Source organism: Mastacembelus armatus, chromosome 16 (genome assembly GCF_900324485.2).
Source record: "Mastacembelus armatus chromosome 16, fMasArm1.2, whole genome shotgun sequence".
Lineage (NCBI taxonomy): Eukaryota > Metazoa > Chordata > Actinopteri > Synbranchiformes > Mastacembelidae > Mastacembelus > Mastacembelus armatus.
Genome location: NC_046648.1, coordinates 4,743,070 through 4,765,819, shown reverse-complemented (window position 1 = coordinate 4,765,819; position 22,750 = coordinate 4,743,070). Strand labels below are relative to the sequence as shown.

General features: G+C 39.2%; 1 protein-coding gene across 1 annotated transcript in view; it reads left to right on the top strand.

Annotated features, from left to right (window-relative positions):
• LOC113122285 (CUB and sushi domain-containing protein 3-like) overlaps positions 1–22,750 on the top strand; it is a 202,574-nt gene that overhangs the window by 138,145 nt on the left and 41,679 nt on the right. The window contains exons 44-54 of the mRNA XM_026293499.1: positions 1,517–1,662; positions 2,227–2,307; positions 3,815–3,928; positions 12,170–12,358; positions 12,697–12,855; positions 14,100–14,288; positions 16,910–17,095; positions 18,068–18,262; positions 18,969–19,142; positions 20,607–20,780; positions 21,386–21,559. Coding sequence (XP_026149284.1) covers positions 1,517–1,662; positions 2,227–2,307; positions 3,815–3,928; positions 12,170–12,358; positions 12,697–12,855; positions 14,100–14,288; positions 16,910–17,095; positions 18,068–18,262; positions 18,969–19,142; positions 20,607–20,780; positions 21,386–21,559 — 1,781 coding nt within the window. The remainder of the gene's footprint in view (positions 1–1,516; positions 1,663–2,226; positions 2,308–3,814; positions 3,929–12,169; positions 12,359–12,696; positions 12,856–14,099; positions 14,289–16,909; positions 17,096–18,067; positions 18,263–18,968; positions 19,143–20,606; positions 20,781–21,385; positions 21,560–22,750) is intronic.

Here is a 22,750-nt window from a genome sequence, read left to right as displayed (position 1 = left end):
TGACAAATTCTATTATCACCCTGTGGCCATCTAGCTATCCATCCATTCATCAATGTTCATGGTTTTATTTTGTGATATAGTAAATGTCCTGAAAATTTAATTTGAAAGTTTTTTTTATATGTATAATAACCAAGTGGTAATGCCTGCTTTTAGTTAATCAAGAGAATAAGATACCGTGACAAATCAACATACCTCATCATCAAATGTTGACATAAATTAGTCCAACTTGAATTGCATCTTTACTCTGTCACTCAACAGAGGTACACATGATGATTATAGGGTTAGCTAACTGAGAATACGAGCAAGTATTTTCAGGTTGTGAACCTCTGTCATATAACACAGTAGAATTTGTTGTGTTTCCCAATGCTACATCTATTTGTCCATCCATTTTTAGCCATTTCTCTCCACCACCACCACCAAGGTAATCTTAAGGCCCACCCAGGCCAGCTGAAACATATATACATGCTTGGAGTCTTCCCCTGGGGTCTCCTTTCAGTCAGATGTGGTCCACAAGGAGACACCCAGAGACATTTTAATTAGACATTTGTGCTACCTCAAGTTGCTCTTTTCAGGAGCAGCATTATTGCAGCAGGTCTCCTCTGAGTTCCTTGCAGATATTTGGCTCCTCACTCTATGACCCCATCCTGCACAGACAGCTCAGTTCAGCTCCTTGTATCTGTAAATCGAGAGCTTCACCTTCAGGCTTTGCTCACATTCTAACATGACATTTTAGTACTATGATACTTGTCAATTTTACACTTTATTGTACCCTAATTTGGAAACGGCGTCCATAGGTACCTAAACTCTCTTAGGGGGCACAGCCTAAGCTGCCCAAGGTAGATGCTGTCCAACACATGCATCAGACATAAGAGGCTGACAACATTTTCCTGATGGGGTGATGCACTTTGGTGCCAACGTATTTTTTTAAAAAAGCCTATAAAACAAGGACTGTGGCCCATTGGTTCATTTTTTTGTTATGAGAGTCAACCAAGAACAAGTGAATACACAAGTACATTTGTCCACAGCTTGTATTCTCAGCTTGGGTGGTATCTAATTGATTATGGTGGGCTGTATGGGGAAAGAAAATGCCAGGGCAAATTTTTTTATATGCTCATTATCCACGTACATAAATACAGATAACAAAATTAAAGGACTTGTGTTGTGGATGCTGCACATTTTTGATCCCACCGACAAACTTTCTTTCCCCGCCAATATGTAACGTGGCTGGAGGGAGAAGTTTCAGCACTCTACTGCCTCATCAGTTTACATATACTCAGTTTTTATATTGACAGTGTTAATTAATGGAAAACTATATCTCAGATCATCAGGATCACTGCTCAGTCCACAACACTGCTTGAGTATAACTAGACCTGCTCTTTGAAGTTACTACTGGTGTTTATTCATAAATCATTTGCTCTCCCTGTATTTCTCTGCCCTTCTCCCATCTTTACTCTTTGAATCTCTCTCCCTCCTTGTCACAACACACCCTCTTTTCTCTTCTGTGTTTCTCTATCAGGGATGGACCTGACCAGGCCTCCCCTCAAATCGGTCAATTTAGTGGCAACTCAGTACAGGATGGCGTGTCCACCACTGCCAATCAGATCCTCATCAAGTTCCACAGCGACTTCAGCACCAGTGGCTTCTTTGTGCTGCATTATTATGGTAACCTCCGCTTTGATACAGCTAAGTAATGACCTTTCTTGATACTGCTGTAATGACCCTTATTCAGTTGATCATCAGCTCACCACATTACAGGGATGCTGCTTTAGTAATGAAGAGCACAAAAGAGAGAGATTGTCCCAGTGTTTCTAAATGTAAATGCCTTTAATTTTCCGTGTTTTTTTTTTTTTTTGAGTCATTATTTGCCACTTTCTCATTTTGCTGGATAGTATTGTTTCCTGTTCTGTGTACAATGATGAATGCTTTCAGCTGCACTATTAAAACACCCCTCCAAAAAGTAGTTGATTAATAATATGATGTCCCCCATCTCAGCTAAATTAGTGATTGTTTTGTGATGGTCATGAACAGTGATAGGTGCAATTTCTGTATGAATGTAGAGTAAAAAAAAAGCACTGCAGTTAAATAGAAAATGCATATGTGTATATACACACACACAGACACACACACACTTCTCATTTGTTTGCTGCCTTTCTATCTCTCTGTCTTGTTTGCTTCAGTACTTATATACACTCTTGCAGATTTCAGTATTTGTGCTTTCCCCAACAGCATACCAGCTCAGAACATGTCAGCCACCCCCTCCTGTTGCCAACGCCACTATCCTAACTGATGATGATGAGTTTGAAATAGGTTTGTCTTATTTTATTTTGCTTGTTTACTGGCCAGGGACAAGACGCAATAAAATAAATTTGCACCAGACATAAGGTAATCTGCTTAGACAACCTGGGACAAAGGAAAAAAAAAAAATAGGAGTAGACATATGAAATGATTTTATTTATTAAGTCATTCATTTCCCTGTTAGTTAAATCTATTATTTCATTGTTTATATGTTTATGTTCACCGGCCACTTAATTAGATACATCTTGTTAGTACCGGGTTGGACCCCTATTGCCTTCAGAACTGCCTTAATTCTTCATGGCATAGATTCAACAAGGAGTAGGAAACCTCAGAGATTTTGGTCTATATTAACATGAAAGCATCATGCAGTTGCTGCAGTGGGCACACTGTGGTCATAAAGGGATAGACACAGTCAGTGAAAATACTCAGGTAGGCTGTGGCATTTAAACAATGCTCAATTGTTACTAACGGCCCAAAGTGTGCCAAGAAAATATCACCCACACCATTACACCACCACCAGCCTGTATGGATCCATGCTTTCATGTTGTTTACAAATTCTGACCCTACCATCTGAAGGTCACAGCTGAAATCAAGACTCATCAGACCAAGCAACATTTTTCCAATTTTGGTGAGCCTGTGTGAATTGTAGCCTCAGTTTTCTGTTCTTAGCTGACAGGAGTGGCACTGGGTGTGGTCTTCAAAATCCCAGTAGATCAGCATTTTCTGAAATACTCAGACCATCTCATGTGGCACCAACAACCATGGTTGTTCTCCGGGGCACCAAAGTTACTTAAATCCCCTTTTGTTTCACCCCATTCTGACGCTCAGTTTGAACTTCAGTAAGTCGTCTTGACCACGGTTAGCTGCTGCCATGTCATTGGCTGATTAGCTGTTTGTGTTAACAAGCAATTGAACAGGTGTACCAAATAAAGTGGCCAGTGAGTGTATATATTTTTCTTCTTTTTTGGAGTGTATTAATCCATCTACCCACTTTACAATATTGATTTGAACTTATACATTTTTTTATGCTATTCTGTATCTGTTAGTACTGTGCTTTGTCTTAATGTTATTCTTTCTTTCCCTTTGCATTTCCTTCTGACATTCTTTTTTTTTTTTAGTTCTGTCCATCTATGCTTGCTTCATGCAGTGAAATATTAGTTTGAGAGCAGAGCTAATTATTTCTCCATATAAGCTGTTTATATTTCCACTATTTTGAAGTGATTAGCAAAGTGAAGTGGAAATCATGTGGCTAGTGGCTGTCTTACTTTGTGTCTTTGAAATGAAGTGTACTTTTGATTTCATGTGTCTTTGTGTGTAAGTGCCCATGGTACTCCAGTTAGGAAGGGGATGTCAATCTTCATTAGAAAATGTGTTGGTGATTAGTCTTGCAAGTGCAGGTTGAGGAGGTTTTTACTAACATGGCTCTGTGGGGATGTGTTTGTGCTGTTGGGTGAATGTATTTCCACTCCTGGCCTGTGGGTGTATGTGTGTCTGTACGATTGCGTAAATGACCTCACAGGGGACATTATTCGGTACTCGTGCCTGCCAGGCTTCACCTTGGTGGGCAGTGAGATTCTGACCTGTCGACTTGGAGAGAGGCTACAGATGGATGGACTCCCGCCTGTGTGCCAAGGTTGGTTTTATTCAGTATGCGAATTTATGAAGTCTGTGGGTATCTTTGTTATGGTTTTATGTGCCATTGGTCTTATTTTTATATGTATGGGCATTCCTATCAGTGTATATTCAAATGCTTGTGTGCCTGTGTATGTGCATATGGCACTCTGCCAAGGTTGGTTGCAGTCAGCAGCACCCACTGTTGATGCATCATTTAACAAAATGCCAGCAGGACTCCTTGTTACAGGCTGCTGGTGGCAAGCAGCATATCTGTTCTAATTTATCAAGATGCACAAAGTCAGACTACTACAGACCATTGATCATACATGTGCACTAATCTAGAATCAACAATTTGAATTTGAATGATCAGTTGAAACAGATTGACAGGTTTTGTTTTTTTTTTGTTTTTTTTTTGCTTGCTAAGTAAGTTTTTCTGTTTTCCATAGAACAAGAGAGGATCTTATATTTTAATCCCTTGATTGTTCTCAAATGCTGCAATAGGTGTCATATAAATGTCTCCACACCCATGTTTTTTCAAAAGATGGATTTTCTAACAAGAAGCTGAGGAAATGTCTTTGTTGTCAGCATCAGAGGTTTTGTTTAGACCAGAAAACAAATGCTATCAGCCTGCCTGTTGTACCAACACATCTCTACTGCACACAACAGAGTGCTCTGAAACCTTCTATTCCCAGTGGATAATGATCTTTTGAAGTGCCCTGAAGGCCTTTACTTACAAGTCTTTCCTGTCCTTTTTTTTCCACAAAATGAGTAATCACATTGGACTTACGATCAAGGCTTGACAGATACTTAGCAAACCCAGAGCCTGCATTCATAAAGCATCTTAGAATAGGACTAGTGATTTGAAACCTATTTGCCCATCCCTTACTGTTATTGTTTGATGTCTTACTTGAAATGTTTGTTTTCCCCCTGGTGCAATTTTGCATTTGACATTGTTTTGCTCATACATTTGACTGATTTCAATGAAGTATATGGAAAGTGCCACAAGTAAAACAACATATAGTTAGTGGAAAGCTGAAGTGACAATCCCTTGTGTAGATTCCACGGTAATCACAGTAATCTACAGTATGCATGTACTTTATTCATAAAAACTTTATGAAGCACTGCAGGTCAATAGCTCTATTAATGTAAGCACAAGGTCAAAGAGATCAAAGGAATTCAATAAAATTTGCATTGAAGTAGATGCATGTGTGAGAATCCTTAAAACTACAAAACCTACATTGACTCGTTCTACAGTGGACATACGAAGCATTTTCCAAAATTAATTAATAAAATCACAAAGGGCATGAAGCACTGCAGCATTTTGTTAGTGTGTTACATTCCAAAATAAAGAGAGATAAGAAACATAGAAAAGCCTACCACATACCACATCATACTGGTCATGCATACAAATGTATGATCATATTACTCTGACAATAATGGAATTGTACCAAAATATGTTCCAATTCTTAATGTCTTTGTGTGGAAGTGACCAAATTAGCAGATCAGCACCAAATGGAGTAGTATGAAATTATTTTATGTGTTTTTCTGCCAAGTGAGAGCAGCCAGTCACTTGGGAGTACTGAAAGATATTTCAAGCTATATCATTATCTGACTTGCCAGATTACCTTCTCATGTATTACTGACTGCACAGAGCTGCACCAAGACCAACTGGCTCCTAACAATTAACATTCACATACTGTGCTGTCCAGATTTGAATTTGAGTGACTAAATTAACCTGTAAAATCCACAGTGGCCAAGCACGTTGATCATAGTCCAGCATTTCAGATAATTTAAACTAGTTTGATATTGGACAGCACTGGCTTTCATCATATTAAAATGTGTTCTACTTTAAAGGCAATGAATTCTCTTTGAGGTCATGCTAAATGCGTATATATATATATATATATATATATATATATATATATATATATATATTTAATGATGTACTGCAAAATGCGTTGTATATGATTAGTCATTGCATATGTTTCTATAGGTATGTCGATGCTTCTTAAAACCTACACTAAGCGTTAAACTGTCATAGATGGTTGTTGGATGTCTGGATTAGTAATTCATGGTCTGACATTTTCATGGATCACTTCATTATTGTAATCAAGATTTCATTACATTTTCTTGTGTTGAATGTGTTATGTCCTTGTGCCACCTCTAGCATGAGACTAATTGCTCTCCATGGGACATGTAAAGTTGAACATAATTTTAGTTGACCTGCTATTTACATCCAAAAGACTGCTATAGTAAGCTTGTTAAAGGAGCAATTTCTTGTCGGCAGCTTGCTATTAGGGCAGGAAAAAGAATTCTCCTGTGTTCCTTGATTCTGCTTTTGTTTGCTGTCAACCCTTATGTTAATTGTCATTTTCTGCTTATAAGATAACACTGAAATGTCCTTGCATGGCTATGAAATTTCACCCCTTTACACTCCTGTTTTTAAGATATTTCCCCAGGCTCTATCTTTGTGAAATCCTAAGAGGTTATTCAGTAACTTTGCTCAAGGATAGAGCCACAATTGAGGTGACTGCTGTTTGCTTGGTAAACCATTTATCACATAGAAGTTGATTCTAACCCATTGTATTATCATGTAGCTCTGTCTTGATTTTTATATATCTTTCAGAAAAAATAATGAAAAACAGTTCCAGCTGTAAATTTATCTTCACTATACTTATTTAAGCTTTGTTGTATGATGCCTCTGAAGCCAATAAAATGAAACAGTTGATGTCATTTCCTGCACACATTATGTAAAACAATAAATAGGTGATATACACAAGAAATTACCAAGATACATCTTTCAGTGTTTGCAAGATTTAACAAATGCCAGTGCCAATTCTTTTTTTTAACGAATCATGTTAGCATGCATGCCATTCTAGCAAATAGCAATACTATAAAGTATAGTATAGAATACATGATATCAGTTTGAACAGTTACCTTTCACTGGTTAAGCAGGGTACAGTAGGTAAATATCCCGTACTAATTTACTGTGTAATGAATTGTGAAGATTCATATGCCATTTACAACATGACATGAAATAACAGTACAGTATGTTTTGTCACATTTTCTGGATTTTACTTTTTCATTTAGGTGTTTTCCTTTAACTTGGACTATAGTATCTTAATGATTGCTTGACCCCATATATTTGAACCAGTATGGTAACATCCATACTTAGGGTGCCTTGTGTAACATTAGGGTCTACATTTGCAGTGTATATAAGCTTTGGTCTGCTCTGAGGGTACTGTAGTTTGCTATTCTTATCATGGTTCTCTAAAAACCATCTTAAAAAGTAGCAATGTTGTGGTATCCGGAGCTGTTTTAAGCCTCTCATGATTCATTTTTTTAATCCCTGCACCTAAAGTTCAAGGCAAAGCAGTTAAAGCCACAATTGTGCTTACTGGAAAGACGTGTGTTTGTTTCCTGGCAACGTTAGATTATTAAACTAGTACTGTGGGTTCAATTATTTTAGTAACTGTTCCCAGATAGATGGCTGTATCCACAGTGTAGTGGATCTTGCCAAGTGAGTCAATTTAATGTGCGTCTTAAAACCATACAATATTGTAAAATGCTCCAGGGAATTGAAATCTGTTGGGTGTATAATATATTTTTAGACTGGTAGTTGGTAACAATTGGTAGTAATTACTTACAAGTTTGGCATATTGTATCTAAGCTAGCTCTGTGTTGTTGTGCTCGTTCTGTTACATATATCTCAAGTTAGAGATATTTGGCTTTTGGATGAAATTTATGGAAAATGTAAAAAGTTCATGCTACAGTGATATATCATGAAAATAGGGCATTTAAGCAGATGCATGCAAAGGTAATTTCTTTATTTGAAACTAAACAAAAGCCAACAATAGTGGTGAGTATACCACAACAATAAATGTCAACTTGTCCTTGAGCATTGATTACAGCTTGACAACTTCTCATACTGTTAAGTCGACTTATTGTCTGCTGAAGCATGGCATTCCACTCTTCTTGAAGGGCTGCCCTCAGGTCATTGAAGTTCTGGGGTGCAGGGTTACAACCTTCTACATGATGACTTGGCTATGGCTGATCCCATAGGTTTTCCATGGGATTCAGGTCTGCAGGCCACTCCATTTGAGGTACCTCAGCATCCAGCAGCTATTCCCTGATGATGTCACTTCGATGAGCTGAGGTATCGTTGTCCATAAAATTGAAATCAGGCCTGTGTTGCTCATGCAGAGGCACAGTGACTGGATTAATGATGTCATTCAGGTAGTATCAGCTTGTCACAGTACTATTTCCAAGGTGTAGGGCAGTTCTGTATTGAAGAGACACACCTGCCCAGACTGTAACACCACAACCTCCAAAGGCTCATCTGGTGACAATGGTGGCTGATGCATAGTGTTCTCCTTGGTCTCCAACAGCGTTGGTGGCCATCATTTCTGCTCAGTGCGAACCAACTTTCATCAGAGAACAGCACTGAGGCCCACTGGTTCCTCGTCTAGCACAAATGCTCCCCGGCCCATGCAAGATAATGACGCCTGTGCCTGGTGGTGTGATCAGGTACCTTTGCAGGTTGCCTAGCCCTCCAGACCATGCTGATATAAGTGGTTTCAAATGGTCTGACGTGACTCTCGAGAGCCTCTCACCTCCCTTAAATGTGCTTTGAGTTGAGTGGCATTCATCATCCGGTTCTGCAGGGCGCTGTTCACATTGAAGCAGTCGTCAGCATGTCATGTGGCCTAAAGCGTCCACTTCTTTGCCTTTCTGTTACTCTTCCAGTCCCTTTGTGTCTTGGTTGCAACCTGCTGATGACACTCTGTGACGCTCAGTGGCAACTTCCCTCTGAGAACATCCCGTTTGCAGTCCTGCAGTGACCAGTTACGGTTCATCTTTAATGATGTCAAAATGTGAACACCATGATGAAGAGGACTGTTTAAATACAAATTGTCATTGAACTAGAACATTTAGTGGTCAGTTCATGGATCACTTTTTGCGGTTATTCACCTTGTTGGAGAACATGTTATGCAATAAGTACTGAAACATTGGACATTTTAGGTGGATTCTGAAATTTCATCCGTTAGCTAAATATACCTAAGTTTCTGTGAGTATTGTATATTCTCAGTGGCAGCAGAAGCTATTATTGATGACAGAACTAAAGAAAACAGACTGATGTAATTACATCGTCAGGACCCCATTGTGAACTCCATCATGTTGCCTGTGAGAGCCACAACTCCTGCAAAAACATTAAGTGCAACAAACTTTTTTTTTTTATATTTGAAATGCAAAATTAAGTTTCCATAGAAACACCCAAAAACCTCTTATTATTATTATATATTATTAGTCCTTTCAAAAAACTGCTTTTATAGCAACATAACTTTTTTTTTGCTAATTACTGAGCACACTCATTGGATAGCATAGCGAATAGAAATCGAACACATCACAGCTTGGAAAAATCTGAAAAACAAAGTCACTGGTCAAGGGAACATATTACCTTTGACAAACTAAAATCTACAAAAGTATTCAGACCCTTTGCTGCAGCAATCCATATTATGATCAGGTGCATCCTGTTTCATTTAATTAGCATTAAGAGGTGTGTAGAACAGTACTGGAGTCTGAATTGATTCTCCATTATTTAAAAGGGCGCACACACCAAATGTATGTAAGGTCCCATGGTTTACATTACATTACCTGTCAGCACACAAACCAAACTGTGATGTTCAAAGGGTCTCTGTAGACCTCTGCATTAAAATGATGGGTAGGCAAAGGTCTGGACAGGGGTACTTATGTCAGTGTTCCCTGGAACACAGAGGCCTCAATAGTTGTGAAAAGGTGGATGTTTGTAACCACCAGAACTTTGAGTGTTCTACACATCTATTCTGCTTCAGAAGTCCTCTGTGGAAATGAGACAATCGTCTTAGCAACACCCTGTCAAACAGGCCTTTATGGTAGAGTGACTAAACAAAACAAATTAAATTAAGTAAAAGACATATTACAGCCCACTCTTGCCAAACAGCATTAAAAAGAATCTTGAGAGCATGAGGAAAAACATTGTCTGCTGAGACAAAAATTGATGTTTGGGCAGAACTTCAGGTGTCTAACTTACTCACGATTTTCCATCTCAGGTCAGCTGCTCTTGTGTTGAGCGTGTGGGGGCTTGTTATTGGGGCTTAGTACCCAGTCTCGGGTGGGTCTGGTCTGGTCTGGTCTGGTCTGGTCTGGTCTGGTCTTGCCTGGCCTTGCCTTGCCTGGCCTTTCCTGGCCTTGCCTGGCCTTGCCTGGCCTTGCCTTGCCTGGCCTTGCCTGGCCTTGCCTGGTCTGGTCTGGTCTGGTCTGGTCTGGTCTGGTCTGGACCTTGTGTCCTGGCAACTATTCTCAGCCCTTGTCCATGAATGTCGTGTTCCAGTAGCCCATTTCTCATCAGGTTACTCCTATATTTCTATCGCTCATTTGTAATGAGGTAGGCTAGTAGCGTTAAGGACCTTGTCTGAGGGCCCACACTAGTGATGCCCTGGTCGGTATTCAAAGCACCATGTCTGGTGAACACCAGCCCAGCCTCTGCTCATCACCTGGCTGCTACAATTTCGTTCTGTGAAGCATGGTTATAGCAGCATCATGTTCTGGGGTGTGTCTCAGAAGCAGGCACAGTGAGGCTGGGAGGTCAGATTTAAGACAAGGATGAATGTGGCCGTATTCTGAAACTTCGTTGAAGAAAACCTGTTGCAGAGTGCACCTAACTTGGGAGTGGAGCAACTGTTCACCTGTAAACGTGACAATAATCAACAGCATACAGCCTGGACAATGCTGAATTGGATTCAGGATAAGTTGCTATGGTCCAGTCAAAGTTTAGACTTGAACCCAAGAAAAGATCTGTTGAAAGACCTGATAGTTCAGATGATTCCCTTTGATGGAAAAATTAAGGGTACCCTGCAAAGATTTAGTTTTTTTTTTAAAGTTAGACATCCATTGCAAACTTAGATGATCTTTAGACCTGGGAGAACTTTCCCAGAGACTACACAGAGATTCATGTGTGTATATCTTTACAATCGTATCAGTGAATCACACCTTATCTGTAGTTACTCTCCTAAAGTTGCTCCTTGTCATGTATAAATATTGTTACACTACTTTGTGTGTTGATTGAACCTGGGTGCACCTGTAATCATAAAGGAGACTTCTGACTGCATTCTCTTTATGGGTCATTTATTGTTGAGTTCATCTGAGAAGAACTTAGAAGAAGTAGTATACAGAAGTAAATGCTGCCAAAGGACTCAAGTAGTAAAGGTGTTTAAATAAATTTTAGAAGTCTTTGTATTATAAATTCTGATCACCTTTCTCAAAGTGTCAAGTTATTTTAGTGAAAAAAATATTACAATTACATATGAAGCTGCTATATTAATTTATTTTCTGAATGACTTTTAGGGAGTTTTGTTGCCTCCCTTATGGACATAGAGTGTTTCTATAAATATTCATGTATGCAAATCCTTGCTCTGTTATTTCATTATGTACATATTAATTTTTTTGTCTTTTAAGATAAAGTATTGAGAGATTTTCTGGTCTCTGTACCCATAAAGAGTTTTTGGTGCTTTGTGTAGTTCAAGCAATGCTTTATTTTGACTTTGACTTTCTGGACATCTTGTCTGCCTGTTATTGTTGAGCCAAAGGCTGTTCTAGTTCCGCATTGAAACTTTTGCCAAGATTCACCTCTGGGGATATCCACAGTGCTTTTTTTTTAATATATGTCTGATTGTTTCCAGTGACCTTTTTATATGAAACAATTGTTAGCATTAACCTTTTAGATGTGTCGTGTTTCTTCACTACTGGCCGAGAAGAGAAACTGTTGTTCTGTTTTCGGCAGTAAAAGAAAAGAAACAGCATTGTCATTATTTCAGGCTTGCCAACCTACAGAAAATAAGGAAAATCCTCTGAGCATTAACTTGCACACACAAACACACCCACCATTTTTCTATACAAAGTTTGCTGTCTCACTATTATTAGTTGATAGATTGATATCAGGGGAGCTAGGTGCCAACAGCAGATTCACCAGCTTAGCCTTTAGGTGCAGTATCAGTCTCGTTGAAATGTAATTTTTTTCAGGGCTAGTTATTTTTTTAATGTCATTTCTAGTGTCATAGTGGAGCCTTCCAGTCTTTGCTTCCCTTACCTTCACCTCCTTCTCTGCCTCCATTGAGCTTTCATCCCTTTGCACCTTTTGTCCTGTTGTTCTCTCCCTGCTTTCTTTTTTAATTTGTCTTCAACTAACATTGCCTTGCCTTTATTGTTTTTTTTCTCCTCTCAGTCCAATGTCCAGCCCACGAGGTGCGCTTTGACTCAACAGGGGTGATCTTAAGTCCAGGCTACCCTGAAAACTACCCAAATCTCCAGATGTGCTCCTGGCTGATTAATGTGGAGAAGGGTTACAACATCACTCTGCACTTTGAACTCTTCCAGACAGAGAAGGAGTTTGACATCTTGGAAATATTTGATGGTGGGTTCAGTTGGGATTTTGATGCTTAAGTTCTGCTGCAAACAATTGGAAAGCAAGATATATTCAACTAAATTATTGATCCCCCCCCCCCCAAAAAAAAAATTAAGTAATGATTCATGTTTTGAATGTTACATTAGAGATGTCTGATTTTGGGGCTGAGTGATTTATTTCTGATGATCAAATGACATTTATGACATTTAGAAATCTGGTCTAGTTTTCCCCACTAGCATGTGTCTAGTCCATTCTATTAGACTGGTTACTGCTTGTTTTTGATGTGTATCATGTTCTCTGAAACTATGTCTGTGTGTTTGTCTCTATCGGTCTATCTTTGTGTTTAGGTCCTAACATCTACAGCCAGAGCCTGGCATCACTCAGTGGCGACATGGAAACGCCCTTCAGCCTAACCACCACCGGCCACCAGCTTCTGCTGCGCTGGTCCTCTGACCATGGCACCAACCGACGTGGCTTCCATATCAGATACGTGGGTGAGTATCAAAGTATGTATCCAGCTTATAATCATATTCTCTTTTTATTAGTTCTATTTGAATATATTTTGTCTCTAAACTGCAGAAAAGTAATAAAATTCATGGGTTCAACTATGGGTTCTACAATGATGATTAAATTGCTGAGACAACACTGCATACTACAAAATATTCATTTCTCATGTGCGGTTACTGCATATTTCTGAGTATACAACATGACCCATGACTTTTATTACGTTGTCCTGTGATAGTTCTGGGTCTGATTATGTGAGTTTTAATATCAGTTGATTTACAAGATTTGGTCTGAATTTGCACAGAAATGATATTGTTAACAGGAGATGTTTGCACACTCAAAAAGGAAGAAAGTCACTGGAACCCTTGCATAGTGTTTTGCACTCCTTAATTTCAAAAGGTTTTAAATTCTTAATTGGCTCTTTAATAAAGCAAGTGGTGCTAAGCAAGAGTAGGAGAGGGAATCTTCTTCAATTTGAAACGCATCAATAATAATGGAAAAAAGCACAAAAGACATTATTTTTTCATGTTGTGTCTCTCCATTATGTTTAATACAAGACTGTTACTGTGAAAGCAAGTCAGTGTGATGAATTTTGTAAAGAGAACTCCTCCCTGACTTGATTGACTTGAACAGGAACTGACTTAAACTCCAGTGTGTCTTTTTGTCTTAAATCCCTGCTATCTCCCACTCATGCTGATTTGAAGGAATGTTTGACGGCGTTTGCAAATCGCACAGCCCCTTTGGATCTTCTGTCCCATAGGCTATTCTGCGCTCATATTCTGGAAATCAAATTTATCTTTTTTTTTTGTGTGTTCGATGGGCTGTAAGATGAGGGAAAGGAAGGCTATGGAACAAATAACTGGTGGATGCACTAGTATTTTATGTGTTAAAGCAAATTGAATATGTGTGTGCCCATAGGCCAGAGAGGAAAAGTAATAATGTGATTTTGAGGACTTTCTTTGCTGTGATGCACACAGCCCGAGTGTTAAATAGATGTGACACTCCTCAGGCATTTTCCCTCATTATCTTTCTGCATTTAAAATGGAGTCTTACTGTGACTAAAATGTTTACCTGAGTCTTTCTCTGGAGGAGCTTAGTTAATGCCTCTTTTTTTTTATTGTCAGTATCTTATTTGTTTTCATCCTTTTCCCCTGACTTCATTCTCACCTTATCTTCTGTTTCTCTCTCCTCTCTTGTGCTTCCAACCCCCACCCTGAACCCTCCTTTACTACTTCATCTATTGTAGCAATGTACTGCAGTACCCCAGACTCCCCACAACATGGCTTTGTAGTGAGCCAGACCGGGGGGCATCTTAACAGCATGGTGCGGTGGGCCTGTGACAGGGGGTACAAGCTGATCGGAAAGGGCACAGCTGTGTGCAAGAAGACTACCTATGGCTACTATGCCTGGGATGCACCAGTTCCAGCATGTCAAGGTGAGCCCATGGGCCTGGCAGCCTTTTATTTCCAACTTCAGTCTGCCTCTTTCCCTGTTCTTCTGGTCACTGCCTCTGCACCCCCTACGGTCAGCAGGCAGACAGGCAGCGCTTAAAGCACCCAAGTGTCTCAGCCCATGCCCTATTCCTGTGTTGTTAGCAGCTGAACTGAATCAAGCCTGATTGAGAGGCTGAACCCTGTCAGGTGGAAAGGAAAGCAAAATCAATCCTCCTTTCTTCTGTCAATATCCACTTCTTCAAATTACTTTGGCTAACTTGCCATTAGCATGCACTGTCTGCTGCTGTTGGGTCTCTCTCCATTAATTGGGTTCTTTGATGGACATGTGTGAAATTTGCATTTATGTGCATGCATAGATACATGCAGCAAAAGCAACAGATGGGGTTCTCAGTTGTATTTTACCATAATGCAGTAAAATCAAAACATCTATGTCATCTACTTTAAAAAAATTTAAAAACAATTGACACCTGTGATTGATTCCATCTGGAAAATTCCTCACAGCTTTTCCAGAGCACCTTAACTTAACCATGGCTGCAGATGAACAAATGTATTCACACACATGCTGTCTGTTTGCTGTCTGCTAGATGGCAGAGAGTGCATTAGAGTATTTTAAATCTACCCTTCTTTCTAAAACACATTGTATGATACGTTGACAACATACTGTACAGTATAATAATCCATCAGTGTTGCTCATGCATCTCAGAAAAAGGGCAACTAAAAATAACTAAACTAAACTAATATTATTTCACCAACCACCTGAGCTTTGATCATCTTGTAGAATTCACTGCTCCAAACCTAAAACTTTCCATCTGCAGTCTAGAAAGGCTTTTAGTGCCTGTGATTAATATCAGTTAGATTGTGACTTAGCAGTGCTCACAAATGAATGCTGATTGACTCTCTCATGGGGTGGTTAGGGATAATCTAATGGCTCTAAGCCATGTTGGCAGATTCCCATATTTGATGTTTCTCAGTGTGTAGCTACCATTGCTCTGCCATTTCTTTATGTGTCTGCACAACTGTATGATTTAGGATGGCTTTGTTGGTTTTCCTGCTCTATTCACTTCTTCTGGCTTGATGATAAACACCTTATAACCCAGTAGACTTGTGTGTGGTTTAAGCTCTGGGGCCAAGATAACGCAGATTTAAATGGTGTGGGGGCAGGAACATATTGCTCTGTGGGAGGTTTTGGATGTATGAGGGTTTCTTATGTCTTCATGTTGGGAAGAGTTACTGTTGAAGAATGGCATTATTGGTTAAGCTATCAATTTTAATGAGTTCATTAAAAGTGCAGCATTAATGCATTTTTAAATGATCTACTGTGAAACTTTCACTGTATGAAAAGATTATAAAACACTATACAGTTTATGGAAGACTTTAATTTTAATAGCATATGTCTCTGCAGTGTTCCAGACTGCTTTCACTTTGAGGTGGCTGAATGTTTTTCCTCAAGGGACCAGTCCCATATATAATACTTTAGTGGATTTCTCTAGCTTGTAAGTTTTCAAAAGTATTGTAATGATTTTGATGTAATATATATAGTATGTGCAAATGACTTAAGTGTTCATGTGACACAAGTATTCCCACCACATTGTTATAAGTGTTTTAGGTGGGAGTAAGTGCCTTTGTTTCAAAAATGTTGACTTTTTTTTTGCAGTTGAGGAAATACAGTACTTTTGTTGTTACCCTTTTAAAAAACTTTGACCTGTCACAGCAGCAAAGGTGCAACTCACTGTGATTTTTTTTCTTTTTTTCATGCAAAAACAATTGAATGAATTCATTAAATATTGATATCAGATGAGTTTTTCTAACTGAAAAAATTGCCATGGATAACTACATATACATACACATAATTCCAAGCATTCTGTGAGACCATTTGATGTCATTGTAGAGCAATTTATTTTCTCTGGGGTTTTACCTGCTACATTTGTTATAGTTTGAAAGAAAAAATAGAAAAAAAAAATAGCTGTTTGTATAAATTTAACACATGGCTTTGCTTGTGTACCACAAAGGGGTTGCACTCCTCACACTGGTGGCAGTACAAATACAGGAAATCACAGGAAATACAGTACTTTTGTTGTTACCCTTTTAAAAAACTTTGACCTGTCACAGCAGCAAAGGTGCAACTCACTGTGATTTTTTTTCTTCTTTTTTTCATGCAAAAACAATTGAATGAATTCATTAAATATTGATATCAGATGAGTTTTTCTAACTGAAAAAATTGCCATGGATAACTACATATACATACACATAATTCCAAGCATTCTGTGAGACCATTTGATGTCATTGTAGAGCAATTTATTTTCTCTGGGGTTTTACCTGCTACATTTGTTATAGTTTGAAAGAAAAAATAGAAAATAACAAATAGGTGTCTGTATAAATTTAACACATGGCTTTGCTTGTGTACCACAAAGGGGTTGCACTCCTCACACTGGTGGCAGTACAAATACATGTGTATTTAACAGCTGCTTGCAAAACTGTGCCTGTTATATGCGCATGCCTACCGAGCTTGTACTTACTAGTTGTCTCTCTGCAAATCTCTCTAGTATGTGTCTCGTACTGCGCATTACATGTGTGTTGACAGTTGTCTTACTGCTGCCCGCAGCCGTGTCATGCGGTGTGCCCAACGCGCCAGTGAACGGAGGTGTGCTCGCTGCCGATTACTCCGTCGGCACACGGGTGACCTACTTCTGCAACAGTGGCTACAGGCTGTCCTCCAAAGAGCTGACGACCACAGTCTGCCAGGCGGATGGCACCTGGAGCAACCACAACAAGATACCTCGATGCATCGGTGAGTAGAGCATGCTAGAGGAGGACGCACAAAGATGGAGGAAAAGTTTTCTGGATAAACATGGAAATGCAAGAACCTCTAGCACAGGTTCCTTTGGGAGAGGGGGGGCTAGGTCTGTACACATCACCTGGACAGTGCAAAACAGATGCATGCTTCAGTGAACTGAAGACTTACTTTGTCAACTAATATCACAGTACTCACGTTTTCCAACACATGTAGCAGTCAAGGGTCGGTCCTGCATTCCTTTTACTCATGTTGAATCTGAGCCTACCAGGAGACATGAAGTATGATCACCCAAGGCACTAGCTTTCAAAAAGAAATAGCAATTGAACTAATCACATTTCCAGGCAGGAGTCGTTAGCTCATCTCATGAAGTTGCAATGTGGCACTTCTTAATAATGTAGCGCTTCCAAACCAAATGAGTGGTAGGGGAGGTGCTGAATTACAGAATAATTAGTTATATAGTGATGGTAACATTGAAAGGATGTTTGTAGCTCATGCTGAAGTGAGTGTTGTACATGTCATTGTAACTATGAGTTTAAAAGTCAGTGTAATGAGTGATTGACAGCCTTGTTTACTATTGAGCCCAATGTTTATTCCCTACTGTATGTGTCATAGCAAAAAGGGAAACAGTTTGTTTTGAAACTAATTTGATTTTAGTGAATGCCAATTTATAAATAGCTTTGTTGTGGAACAACATTTGTATAATTAAGAAAAGTTGCTATTTACATTTTAACATGTGGGTTAATTTATTCTAATTATTGTTTTCCTTTACAACTTTTATTTCTTCTAAACTCTTGGCTTGATACATTTTTTTTACAGGTTTTGACTTATCAGTGTGTGCAAGGTATAAGAGTAGAAATTGAGCCAAAAGTCAAGTCCATTTTTATAATCCAAACCTAACAAGGTCCTTTCCCCACCAAATCCACTTGCTTTTTTAATTTTTATTTTCTTTTTCTTTTTATGGCACAGCAATGATGTGCCCTAGTCTCAGCTCCTTCTCTTTGGACCATGGGAAATGGAGGATAGTCAATGGTTCACACTATGAATATGGCACCAAAATAATCTTCACCTGTAACCCTGGATACTACCGTGTTGGCCCTGCCCACATCCAGTGCCTAGCCAATGGCGTGTGGAGCTGGAGAAACGAGAGACCTCGGTGTAGAAGTGAGTGACTTCTACTGCAGCGGCACATAAAATCAACACATCACATATTCATCACAAAAATTCTGAATGCAGATCTCTTGACAAATGACCTGAACCAAAATGTAATGTTCCAAGAAATGATCATTATATTGTCATGACAAAAAAAATGGCAGCCCCATTCTACAAACATACTGTACATGTTTCATTCGTTTCACAGAATAGATATAGACATCCAGCCAAATTGAAAATCTATGTCCTGAGTTTCCACAGGTACTTTAAATTTCCACGACATGAAAAATGAAAACAGTTCACTTAATCAGCAGCTCAGTGATTGACTTTGATACTCTTTAGGTTAGATATTTATTGTGGGAATGGGAAATAAAACCTTTTTTGTGCTGTCATGGAAGCTACTATTTGAGAAGCAAAAAAGCTGAATAGCCTGTCTAATGGCAAAAGGAGATGTCTGCCAGCATGATGAAATATGTTGGGACAAAGGCAAACACCATCATAATTCTTCCCATGAAATAGTACAGGTCACTCTTTTATCACATTAAGGTCAGCAAGATGGCTGTCAATGGCTGTGCTCTCCCATTGACTTTAAAGATGTAAGCCAACTTCCTTGTCTCTTGTTCCCATTTTCTCACTCTCCTGGTGTCTTGCTCTTTCATTTCCCTACCTCCTACATCTCATTCCTCATCTTATTACCATCTTCTTCATCTTATTGCAGTCATTTCCTGTAGTGATCTGCCTACTCCTCCTAATGGGAAGAAAATTGGGACCCAAACTTCCTTTGGAGCAACAGCTATTTTCAGCTGTAACCTTGGCTATGTTTTAACTGGATCTACTGTTAGAGAGTGTCTCCCATCTGGTCTGTGGAGTGGGATGGAGACTCAGTGTCTGGGTAAGTGGGGTCTAAATGTTCTTTTTAACGTTATAAAGGATGGCCTTGACCTGAGTCAAACACTACTGGCTATTTATTCAGGCAGATTATGTGCTTTTTTGGTTGGGCAAGTATGCCAAGAATAGAACCAGATGGGGAAGCAGAGGGTGGCTATAATTGCTTTTGTTGCTAAGTGTTTATGACCACTAAACATTTAGACATATGTATTATTTTGTTGACGCCATGCTGGTACTCAGTGCCGCCGCTGGCACATATCAGACTGTTTCAGTGCTTGTAGCAATCATACGTCAGAAATTGCAACGGAAATGTACGAGAAATCTTGGCAACCACCTTTAGTGGATTAGAGTAGGATGCTGTAATGTACAACAAAGCCACCGAGCCATGAGATTTGGTGTTAAATGTGAGAGAGCCGCAAGAGAACCACAGCTGACCTAAAACTAAGACACTTGCCAAGCTATATGAACACAGTTTTAGCTGTTAAGATATATAAACAAGAGAATATGGTACAGTTTGGCTTACCACAGCTCTGAACTGTGGAAGACAATGAGACACATGTAATTACTTGAGTCACATCCAAATCCATGCAGGGACAGAATGTGACGGCTTCTCTGGCAGATGCATTAGTCTGTTTGTCAGCCTGTGGCACCAGCACTCCAAGCTCAGCTGAAGATTGGTTCAGTTCATTAAGAGAAGGGCACCTCGCTCCTGTTTAGTGATATGACTGTCAAGGTTAACATAGCTAGGGACCTCTCAGTATAGTCTCCTACTTCAGCCCTATCTTCATAGAATCTGGCTGCTCTTGACTGGAGTGTGATAATAAAATGCTCGGCTGAGTTTCTGGGTGCAGGAGTGAATTAGGGAAATCAGACTCACAGTCAGTGGCAATTTCCCAGGTTTTAAGTGGCAGTGGAAATCTCAGCAAGATTCCTGCTCTCTGAAAGGGATTTATTGTAGCTGAAAGTAATACGATTACGTGCATGAGTGTATTGCACAGATTTTGTGGAGTTTCACATGCATCTTTCTGTCTGCTCTAGAATAGAAAAGCAGAGCTATCACCATAAGTGATGCTGAAGCCAATATAAATTTAGAAATAATAATTCAGAGATAATTAGCTGAAAAAATGTTTTTCAAAGCCAATATGTTTCATGAACAAACAAATTTTGCCTTCATTATAATTCCAAGACTCATTTCATTTTAGAATACTGTTGTCAATATGCAAAGTTATTCAGATGTGATAGCACAATCAAAATTATGTTTCTACTCTGGAACTATTGTCCATTAGTTCAGTGGGCACCATTGCAGGACATTTTTTTCAATGCTAAATAGCTGAATTAAAGTATTGTACCACATGAATGATTGACTGACATAATCTATGGTTGTTTATAATACCAAGTGTATTGCATCTAGAGCAAAAATTGACTACACATGAATTTTTATTTATTTTATTTATTTATCATCCTACAGCTGGCCATTGTGGTGTTCCAGAGCAGATTGTGAATGGACAGGTGATTGGAGAAAACTTTGGCTACAGGGATACAGTGGTTTACCAGTGTAACCCTGGTTTTAGGCTCATTGGTTCCTCAGTGCGGATCTGCCAGCAGGACCACAACTGGTCCGGACTGCTTCCAGTTTGTATCTGTAAGTACTGTGTGCATGTGTGTCTTTATGTTTGACAGGGAAAAGATAAAATGACTGTTGAAGTTGGAGTAAGAGGGGAAGTAAATTTGTAATAATATGCAAATTCATTTTAATGCAAAAAGCATTGCATTATTAAAATAAACCAATAATTAAAACTGCTTTTAGCATTCCAATAAATAAATAAATAATACAAATTTTAAGCTTCTTGAAATTCCCAAAGCTTCCTATTTCTTTAATCTGACAAGCACTGATGTCAGTATTTGATACATATTCTCATAATGTGATTCTCAATCTCTTATTCACCAATAATGCACTGGAATGTGCTGTTTACCCTTTCCCAGTTGAGCTCATATCTTGATTTCTAATTTCCCCATTGTCCTCTGAAGTTAATTATATGATAATGATATTTCTATGATAGATGTCATGGTACATCACCTATCGATCATTTTTATTGAATTGTCTCTCCTGTAATCGTGTTCTCTCTCTCTTTCCACACACACACTATCATTCTTTCCCATTTTCTTTTTATCTTTTCTTTCATCTTCCATCCTCGACTCTGCCTGCTTCTTTCATTCACCTCTCTGGGTGATGCATGTCAATTTCAGCTGTCACATGTGGCCATCCTGGTAGCCCAATCTATGGCCGCACCACTGGTGATGGGTTTAACTACAATGACATTGTGCGCTTCTCCTGCAACAAAGGCTATACCTTGGAAGGACCCTCCACAGCTCAGTGCCAGGCCAACCGCCAGTGGAGCCAGCAGCCACCAATATGCAGAGGTAAGGCGCAGCTACAAAGCTCCTAGTGAATATGACATCTTAACTATAACATATGAATGCAGATTAAGCAGAGCACTTCTTGTCTCTGCTGGCATGTTCACCCAATGCTCAGAGCACAGACAGAAGTCAAGATAACCAGGAATCCAAACTAAGTACCTTAAGAAGATCAGATGCATAACTTTGTATGAATTGCATTAAACATCTGCAGTGATCTGTCTCTGAAAAAGGCATGTCCTTACAACCAAAGGTATTATAATCTTTGATACCAAAATCCACTTCTATTTTAATTGTGCTTCTGTGAATCAGGCCAGCCATCAGTGGAGCAGGTAGCTGGCAACAAGCAGAAGTAGGATCCAGCCAAAGTGTTAGAGCAGAATAAAACTGTTTTTGCAGGTGCTTTGTGATGGTTCAGAAATCAGATTCCAGATTGACCACAAGAATTCAGCAGCCAACAGTATCATGCCAGTATCATGATCATTCAGAAACCAGCAGCCAGTGACTGCCAGCATATTGAGGCACAGACACAGCAGCAGAATGGATAGTGGTGCTCACACATCTATTGATCTGAATTAGAAAAGTCACGATCTGTTCTACTTCTCTGGGTAGAGCATTAGGCAGCGACATCTGGAGCCTTGGCCTCAGAGCAAAAGCTGGGAAACGGCAGTAATGAGCTTACAGCAGAATCTGTGGAAAGGGAAGAGTAAATGGGGAATTGTTCCTACAATTTTAGTGCCAGTTCTTACCAAGAGGCTCGCTGCAGGGAGAGCTTACTTTGAAGGCAACAAAGCTAAGAATACATCCAGTAGAAGACATCTTATTAGGAGTGTCACACTGTGGCTGACGTGCCCAATTTTATTAGACTCATTAGTGGTGTGTTTACAATCAGCAGAAATCCAGATTTTTGTGATGACCATAACAGAGTAATGTCTACTTGTTTTTCTCAAATAAGTTTGACAGTTTGACAACATTATGGGAATATAAATTTTCCACTATGTACATTATCATCCACATAACGAAATCATAACACCTAGATGTATTGTGAAGTATAATGGATCTTAATAATGTGTGGGAGAAAGAAAAGCTTTACCATATCTGCCTTTGTAAGTGTCTTTAGTCATATATATATATATTTGTTGCATTGTGAGGATGTGGTAAATTGCTGAGATGCTCTATCAAGCATTGTGACAAATC